This window comes from Tachypleus tridentatus, chromosome 8 (assembly GCF_004210375.1).
Source record: "Tachypleus tridentatus isolate NWPU-2018 chromosome 8, ASM421037v1, whole genome shotgun sequence".
NCBI classification, from domain to species: Eukaryota; Metazoa; Arthropoda; class Merostomata; order Xiphosura; family Limulidae; genus Tachypleus; species Tachypleus tridentatus.
In genome coordinates, this window is record NC_134832.1 from 59,277,604 (window position 1) to 59,287,161 (window position 9,558).

General features: G+C 30.6%; 1 protein-coding gene across 2 annotated transcripts in view; it reads right to left on the reverse strand.

Moving 5' to 3' along the window:
* Positions 1-7,027, reverse strand: part of LOC143222453 (homer protein homolog 1-like) — a 257,753-nt gene extending 250,726 nt beyond the window's left edge. The window contains exon 1 of one of the 2 annotated variants that reach the window (XM_076448998.1): positions 6,863-7,027. In XM_076448998.1, the coding sequence (XP_076305113.1) occupies positions 6,863-6,888 (26 nt within the window). In that variant the 5' untranslated portion in view covers positions 6,889-7,027. Of the gene's footprint in view, positions 1-5,371; positions 5,486-6,862 lie in introns of those variants that run through there. The other variant, XM_076448999.1, reaches the window with a different exon arrangement.
* Between the last annotated feature and the right edge of the window lie 2,531 nt (positions 7,028-9,558).

A 9,558-nucleotide genomic window follows, 5' to 3' on the forward strand; every position in this document is an offset into this window, starting at 1 on the left:
GTTCCATCCTCAAATTTTATTACAGCTGCCAAAAGTAATATTGTTTTTGATATATTTAATCAGTTACGAAAGTTTCTATGCACATTTTGTAAATTATATGTTCTTCTGAATGTCTTTTAGAAAATGTAACAGGTTAACATATGTCCCTTCATATCCTACATAAAGCATCATTAGTATAGGTAATAGGTTAACACATTTCCCTTCAAACTTTACATGAAGTACCATCGGTGTAAACAATATAATGAAAAGACCGAAGCTGTTTTACATCTGCAATTTTTCACAAGGTAGTCAGAAAGGAAAACAAAAAGAATCACTTAATTAAAATTATTTGGTAAAGTCTAGAATAAGGAAAAGTTTCCTTTATTGTTTAAGCCTTAATAAATCCTACAAGTAACTAAAAATGAATAATACAACACACGAAAATTCAGTCATTCAAATTAAAGTATGTGTAGCATCCTAGCTTTTTTTATTTATATATATATATACAACGTATGTCTTTACAAACTTGTTTCAATAACATTTTAACAAGTACCTGAACAAGCAGGTTTGATGCATTTACCTAGAAACAAGTTTTTATTCAATTTTTAACACATACATGAAAAATTCAGAAGACAAAACCAGTTTACATCCATAAAACATCACGAAGGTCTGTCCATCAAATTTATCAATGAACAATCCCAACCTTCCACTACCTTAAGCATTCATTTCAAGAGCCATTCTTCTCATCTATAAAACATCACGTAGTTCTGTCCATCAAGTTTATCAATGAACAATCCCAACCTAAAGCATTCATTTCAAGTGATATTCTTCTCATCTATAAATCATCACGTAGTTCTGTCCATCAAGTTTATCAATGAACAATCCCAACCTTCCATTACCTTAAGCATTCATTTCAAGTGATATTCTTCTCATCTGTAAAACATCACGTAGTTCTGTCCATCAAGTTTAACAATGAACAATCCCAATCTTCCACTACCTTAAGCATTCATTTCAAGTGATATTCTTCTCATCTATAAAACATCACGTAGTTCTGTCCATCAAGTTTAACAATGAACAATCCCAATCTTCCACTACCTTAAGCATTCATTTCAAGTGATATTCTTCTCATCTGTAAAACATCACGTAGTTCTGTCCATCAAGTTTAACAATGAACAATCCCAATCTTCCACTACCTTAAGCATTCATTTCAAGTGATATTCTTCTCATCTATAAAACATCACGTAGTTCTGTCCATCAAGTTTAACAATGAACAATCCCAATCTTCCACTACCTTAAGCATTCATTTCAAGTGATATTCTTCTCATCTGTAAAACATCACGTAGTTCTGTCCATCAAGTTTAACAATGAACAATCCCAATCTTCCACTACCTTAAGCATTCATTTCAAGTGATATTCTTCTCATCTATAAAACATCATGTAGTTCTGTCCATCAAGTTTAACAATGAACAATCCCAATCTTCCACTACCTTAAGCATTCATTTCAAGTGATATTCTTCTCATCTGTAAAACATCACGTAGTTCTGTCCATCAAGTTTAACAATGAACAATCCCAATCTTCCACTACCATAAACATTCATTTCAAGTGATATTCTTCTCATCTATAAAACATCACATAGTTCTGTCCATCAAGTTTATCAATGAACAATCCCAACCTAAAGCATTCATTTCAAGTGATATTCTTCTCATCTATAAAACATCACATAGTTCTGTCCATCAAGTTTATCAATGAACAATCCTAACCTTCCACTACCTTAAACATTCATTTCAAGTGATATTCTTCTCATCTATAAAACATCACATAGTTCTGTCCATCAAGTTTATCAATGAACAATCCCAACCGTCCACTACCATAAACATTCATTTCAAGTGATATTCTTCTCATCTATAAAACATCACGTAGTTCTGTCCATCAAGTTTATCAATGAACAATCCCAACCTGAAGCATTCATTTCAAGTGATATTATTCTCATCTATAAAACATCACGTAGTTCTGTCCATCAAGTTTAACAATGAACAATCCCAATCGTCCACTACCATAAACATTCATTTCAAGTGATATTCTTCTCATCTATAAAACATCACGTAGTTCTGTCCATCAAGTTTATCAATGAACAATCCCAACCTAAAGCATTCATTTCAAGTGATATTCTTATCTATAAAACATCACGTAGTTCTGTCCATCAAGTTTATCAATGAACAATCCCAACCTTCCACTACCTTAAGCATTCATTTCATGTGATATTCTTCTCATCTATAAAACTTTTGTTCTAAATTTAAAACAATCAAAAGTTGTTGTTCCATAATTTTTTTTCTATTTACTTTAGGACCTGTACATATTTTTTTTCTAGTTACTTTAGGACCTGTCCATAATTTTTTTTCTATTTACTTTAGGACCTGTCCATATTTTTTTCTATTTACTTTAGGACCTGTCCTTAATTTTTTTTCCTATTTACTTTAGGACCTGTCCATAATTTTTTGTCTATTTACTTTAGGACCTGTTCATCACTATTGAATTTTTGCTTAAACTCGTGAAAATAAAAAAATGTAACCTCACTATTATTAATTTATGACATTGAATACATATCCTGATTTTCAAACAGCCTTTAACAAGGCATCACACAATATATTAGCATGGAAAAGTACAGAAAGAAGATTGACAACTAGCTTAGTAGTGAGAAAGTGGTGGTAAAGGTGTCTTAACTTAAATATTTGTTTTAGTACCTGTTATTCATGTTAGTTATTTGAATAGTTCTTTCAGTAAATTTCTTTATTCACACTAAATGCTGGAAAGAGCTAAAGCTGTTGAAAATGCTTCTAAAATAATTAAAAATGATCCTGACAGTTTCAATGACTGGGTCAGAATGAGAAAATATGCGTTTCAATATTAAAAAGTGTAAAGTTTTACATTTGCAAAATGGAAAATTAGAAATGAAAGGGTCTTGGTATTCACTCTCAAGCCATCAAGGAAAGTGTTGTCGGGAGTTGGAGAACCAGTAGGAATTTTGGTTTTACCTACAGAAAGTTGAATTGTTGGAAAGGGTTCAGAGGAAAAATACTAGGATAACACATGGGATGGAAAGGTTGCCATGTATGAATGAGTTAAAATTTCTGAATTTTTTCTCTCTTCAAACAAAAAGAGTTTGAGGAGATTTAGTTGAGGTATTGAACATTATGAAGTACTGAACATTATTAGGGTAATTGATAGTGTTGATACCTCATCTTTTTTCATATTTAATGGTGGGAATGTTAGGACTATGGTGACACAAATATATATAGGCACAGTAGGAATAACCTTCAGTAAAGACTGCTATACTTTTCTAAGAGGGAGGTTAGCCTTCAGAATGGATTGCCATCAGATATGGTGGATGCAATCTATTTAAGGAAGGCTTAATAAATATTTGAATGTGAAGGGTTGTCTCTGAGCATTTTATTTTAAAGTTTAGTTCAGTGGATGGAAAAGCACAGATAAATGAACAGCCTCCTTTTTGTTACTAAGTTATATGTACATGCATAAAAAGCTTCCTTTTTGTGTGAAAGGAATACTGATTTTATGGTAAAATGATTTAGAATAATACCATAAAATATTCTTCTGAATATTTGGTATGAAGAAAAGAGAAAAACATGTTGGGGTTCTACATGCATGTATAGGGATTTTGAATTTAAAAGTAAAAGAGTTATTGGAATATTGTTAAAAACTAGAGATGTCATTGTATAGTAATGAGTATAGGCTACTGTAATAACACCTGGTTTCAGAAATTTAGACTGAAGTACGTGATGTCATCTTGACTTTTCATTTATAACGTGTTAATCTCTCATGTAAATATACACATGTTAACATAAATAGCACAATAACTGATGGAATTGATGGAAAGACTTTATAATGTAAAAATAACCTATATGCAGTAGATGTTACATCACAGAATGAGCTCATGCTGTATAAAAAATAAGGATAACTGAAGTTTTATGCAATCAAAATTCGCTGACCAATGTTACAAGTTACTTTAGTTACCAATAAGATGTTTTCATCCTGCAATTTGCACTATTTTTTACCAAAGAGCACACCCAAAAAAAATAAAATAAAATGCTGCACTTTCATGAATATGAATTATGTTTCTCAATTTATGTGTGTAGGGGATAAGTTCCAACCCTTGCCACCCCCTTTGTAGAGTTTTCTGTTAGCAAAGACACCTCGGGCTATCTGCTGAGCTCACTAAGGGGAATTCAAACCCCTGATTTTAGCATTGTAAATCCATAGACTAACTGCTGTACTAGTGGGGTGCCCTATTTGTAGAAGGATGTATACATACAGAATTGCATTCTACTGGTATTCTTTTTACAACAGAAGTTTATTACAGAATTAAAAAAAACATTGCGAGGAAAAAAAAAGAGACAACAGCTAAAAATGATTCTGAAAAAAACAAAATATAAAGATCTATATTGTGATGTATACAAATCAAACAGTTTCTTGTTTATGTGAAAAATAAAAATATTTTGCATATATAACATGTGGTGCCACTTGTTTCTGCAGTCCTCCCCCAAACATACACACACAACTGTGGGGTCTGCAGGTACCTAAATACAGCACTGAAAACATTATTTACGTAGTCCTGAAGCTACGTTTAACTATTTGGACGTGTAATTAATAAAACTTTGAAAATTCACATGTAAATGATAAAAATTAAAACTTTCAGTAATGAAAATTAAATTCTGTGAGATTTAGGACTCTCCCTAATCAACCTGTATCTACCTTAGACTGTCAAACCAAAATTACTTTTTCTAATATCAAAGCTTATCAGTTAAGAATACTTAAAGGTTATTGCTATGCAATCTTTAAATTCCCTACACATCTTGGTTATCTAAATCCAATTACTGCTATTTCTTTATAAACATTTCACAGGAAATATACCTATAATAATAAATAAAATCTAGCCTTCCAGATATTATTTTAGTAGCCCTTTCAGCACTTTTTCCAACAGGTTTGTATATATAATGTAATAATACCAATAAATTTCACAATAGCCTAAATATGGCATACTATAATTTATGAATAAGAAATAAGTGTGGGAACTACATGATAAGGTCTGTAAATATAAAGAAATGGTTAAAATAATTAAGAAATAGTCCAAGTGTGACATAATTTCTCAACTAATAAATGGATGAAGCAGTAGCAAGGTCAAATCCACAAACAACAAAAATTATTTTAAATACCTGAATGAAAATTTGACCATGCATTTCAATTGAAATTCTGACTGTATAATTATTTTATCAGTTTTCATATATTTCTTTGCACCTGCTGATTTTATCAACGCAATAAGAATCACTGTAAACGTGAATTCAAATTTCAATATACAGATTCCAGTATTCTTTTTACCACTGATAACTACACTTCAAAAGGCTTCAAGACTTCATTAATAATAACCATGATTCATTCTCTTTCTATCCACTATTTTTCCAACACAAGACTTTCTTGATTTTCATTTCCTCACTACATTAAAAGATAAAATATTACCTTGAAGACAAATAATCAGTCCACCAAGTATGAATAAAAGCTCAGAAAATTATTTATTATCATGCTCTGTATTTTTCAGACAAAAACACTTTTACTCCTTAAATAATTGTATTCATAAAAGCAATAATTTGAAGCTTGGAAACATTTGATATTATTTTAATCAAATCCACAACGTCAAAGTATTTTTTAAGAGTCAAGATAATAGTACATTTTTATTTACTTTTCTTATATGAACAAGATCTTTCAAGAACAAAAGACAGCTTTATTTTTTAATTCTAATACTTTTGTATATAAAACCTAATCAGCATTATAATACATTTTATACTGTGTCATTTTGACAGGTTAAACAGCCTTCTATCAATCTGTATGTTTTAAATATTAAATTTTTAGTATCATCAGAAATATCCATCCTATGGGCAGGTAAAACTTCTGATTCCTCTAGAAGGGTATTAGGTCTACAATTTTTTGTGAAATTGTCCGATAGTTCTACAACAATGCACTCATACTTTACATTCAATAATGTTCATCATCTACAAAAAGAAAGGATTTTATTGAAATTTTAGTTTATAAATGAGCTATCATCACAGCATTACATCATAGAGTAGATTTTACTGAAGTATTTCTTCATAGACACAGTTATCAATGAAAGTGCCTTCCTTTTTTCTTGCAACACTCATGACACTTTCACTAAAGAACAAACAATTACTTTTAAGGATGTTTTTGATTGTTTTATATTTCAAACTTACTCCTTTTGGTTTGTAATTTTTTATGGAAATTTCAAATGTTTTATTTATTTCTCAGTTAAAAAATATTACCCAGTTGTGGTTGGTGATAATCAGTACTATAGCTTCTGAGATCCAAGTTTTGGACATATACATTGCAAGCTGTATTATAAGATTATTTGATCATTCTACAGAAGTTTTTTCAAAGTTATTTTGCATGAAGTAAAACTGACTAATTCTAGGATAAGTCAAAACAAGTTTTGTTCATCTCCAATGTAACTGAGAGTGTTGGCATTTTAGCTTTAAATTTTGAGGAAAATAAACTCTGCTTTAAATTCAAGCTGATGAAGCAAATTTAATAACTCTATTCTGTATGTTTTAACTTTTATTTTCCAATAACTTTTATAGTAATATGGAATTCAAAACATATCCGTATACTCTCTTTTTTTTCTACAAAACTGTATTTCGAAAGTGTAGATAGCGTATTAACATTACACTTAGACTGCTATAGTTAAAGACAATATTAGTGTTAATATTACTAGTAATAACACCTGCCCAGTGTTAGTGAAGTAGAAACAATAATAATGTTGGTATTTTTAATTCAGACCAAACACGATTAAGCAAAACTTACCCCATGTTACTTCCCTCTATGGTCATATGCTCTTTGGTCAATTAATACTTTCTTGTCTTGACACCCCTCAAGACGATGATAAATTTTCCCTCAGTGTTTACATCTCCCCGCTGATCAATTATCACCTATCCATTCTTACCGTGCGCCACCTGTAACATAAAGTGTATTAAAAGATGTTGGCAATGTATTAATAAAATACTTATTTGTTAACTTTTTTTTATTGTGAGATTAATAAAAAATCGGCGAACAAAAACAACTGAAACAAATTTAGTGTAGGTTCATTTACGAAAACACACTAAAACAATTATATTAAACAATTAAAGTTGTCAATTTTTTGTTCAATTTAATATATAATTCGAATGAAAATTATTTGACACACACGTTGATTATTTATTATAAAGCATAAAACTACACAGTTGTGTTCTGACGATCGAGGATACTGAAATCCGATTTTTAGCGTTATAACTTATAAGCACACTGGCTTATCGCTGAGCTACCAGGCGTGTACGGGAGCGCGTCATTTATTAGTATTCCTTGTGTCTTCTGAAATTTTTCAACAACATTACACAGTTGCCAGATGTCTCTAATTTTGAAATTAAAACCTTTCAAGAAGAAAGCTAGTCTATGGTATCCACTATCTGTTTTTGTTTTCCCAATGAATGAGATTTGACCCTTCTTCATAGTAAAAAGACAACTCTAAATTGTAAAGTCCAATTTTATGACAACCTATCACGAATCGGGAATCATCAGATTAACAGATTGTACAGCCCGATTACTAAGCTACACTTAGCCTTCATATATTAGTAAGCTTTTCATAAAATATAAATTAGTTTTGTGTGTTATAACATAACGAAATCATACATGGTTAAAAACTTGTATTTTGCATTTGTTTTATTGTCTAGTAATTTTCTAAGCAGGCTCAACCTTCAGGCGCTCTTGTGTTAAGGACCGAAAACCCATTGATGACCTAAGGCAGGGTGGTCATAAAAAACAGTTATTGTTCATTTTAATTTTTTATTGAAAGATTTTAGTAGTTCATCTTGTAGAAGTTATTATACAATTTATAATTTCACGTGAACAAAGTGTGTGAAAAACAAAAACTAAAAAACACTGAATGCTCTTCCTCTGAATATATAGAAGTAATTATTAGATGAAATTCAAATTATTTTACTTTGTTTATGTTTTTTTTTAAACAAAGTCACTGTGGTTATATGCTATATCCACCGTAGAGAATTTAATTCTGAAATTTAGCGTTGTAAGTCCATAGGGCTACTACTGTTCCGCCAGGGGATAATTATTTTAATTTGTTTCGAAATTTGTTAAGCACAAATATATAAACAATGGGGTATCTGTATTCTTTCATCCAGTGGTATCAAAACATGTTTTTTTTTAACATTGTAAGCCTACAGACTTACCGGTGAACTTCTGGGGGAAGCATTATTTAATAACTTAGTTAGGTTAAAATCATGTCTTTAGATAAAAAGGTTTAATGTTTCTTTCTTGAGATGATAACTTTCCGAACTTATATAGCACTCTGGGACCAATCCAATGCCCTTTGGAAATACGAGACAGTACCAGAAAACATAAAATGTATTAATAATAATATTAGAGTGACACAGTAAGTTGCTAACTCTGTTTGTTAATTTGAAGATTACCAAAGAAGGTCGAAATGTTGTTCTGTACTTTATTTTAATTAAAGTTTTAATATCCATACCAACCATCTTTAAAATACATTTTTACTTTAAGTAAATTTCTTGTTATCACAATATCCTCCTTTCTCTGACAAATCTAGTTTTAGTCTTAGGGCTTTTCATTTTCTCGCCAGATCCCAAGGTTATATGTCACATAAATAAGTACTTATCATTTGTTTTACATAATTCACTATGAACTTAATATCCATGTGTCGCTACCTGGGGAACCTTGTGTTGGTATAATCACCATAAATCTATATGTTGTTGAAGCACTGTTTTTCGTGGCGGGTCCTTTTGAATTACTTGTTGAAATAATTTGAAGTCCAATCCACGTTTATGTCTTCCTTAACGCTTTTTATTTACAAATTCAGCACTGTAGTAACTGTTAGGCTACGTTTACACATGACTACTAGATTTACTAGACTAAATCAATTTGTACAAAGTAACTCAATATGCGCATTAGCTAACACAAATGTAAATATTTCATTAAAATCGGAAAGACATTGATAGATTCACTCTGCAAGTTCGAACCGACTCTGCTGTCCTTTTGATACTTCTCTGGACCTCATATCTATAATATACTCTCAAATGTACTAGAAAATTTGACGTCAAAATATAAAATATTCGAGTTCTTCTCCCATATGTTACTCGATCCTTACTTGATGCTTCCTGTAACTTAAAAAAACAACAACAAACAATTACATAAGAATTATAGTTTATATTATAGTAAGCTACATCTATTGTTCGGATCTATGTTGGTCATTCATTTAATGTTTATTATACACTAAGACCTATGGAAAGTAGATGACATAGTGTTTAGCAAATATCGAAGTTTGATTCCCTGCTGCAAACAAATTGCAGATGACCCACTGTGTAGCTTTGAACAAAGAATATAACGACAGCCAAACAACGTTTAACTTTAAAACAAGTGAAAATATAACAAAAATGAGCAATGTAAAGGAAAAATTCACGAACGATAAACAAAAATGTAGCTAAAAATAAAAT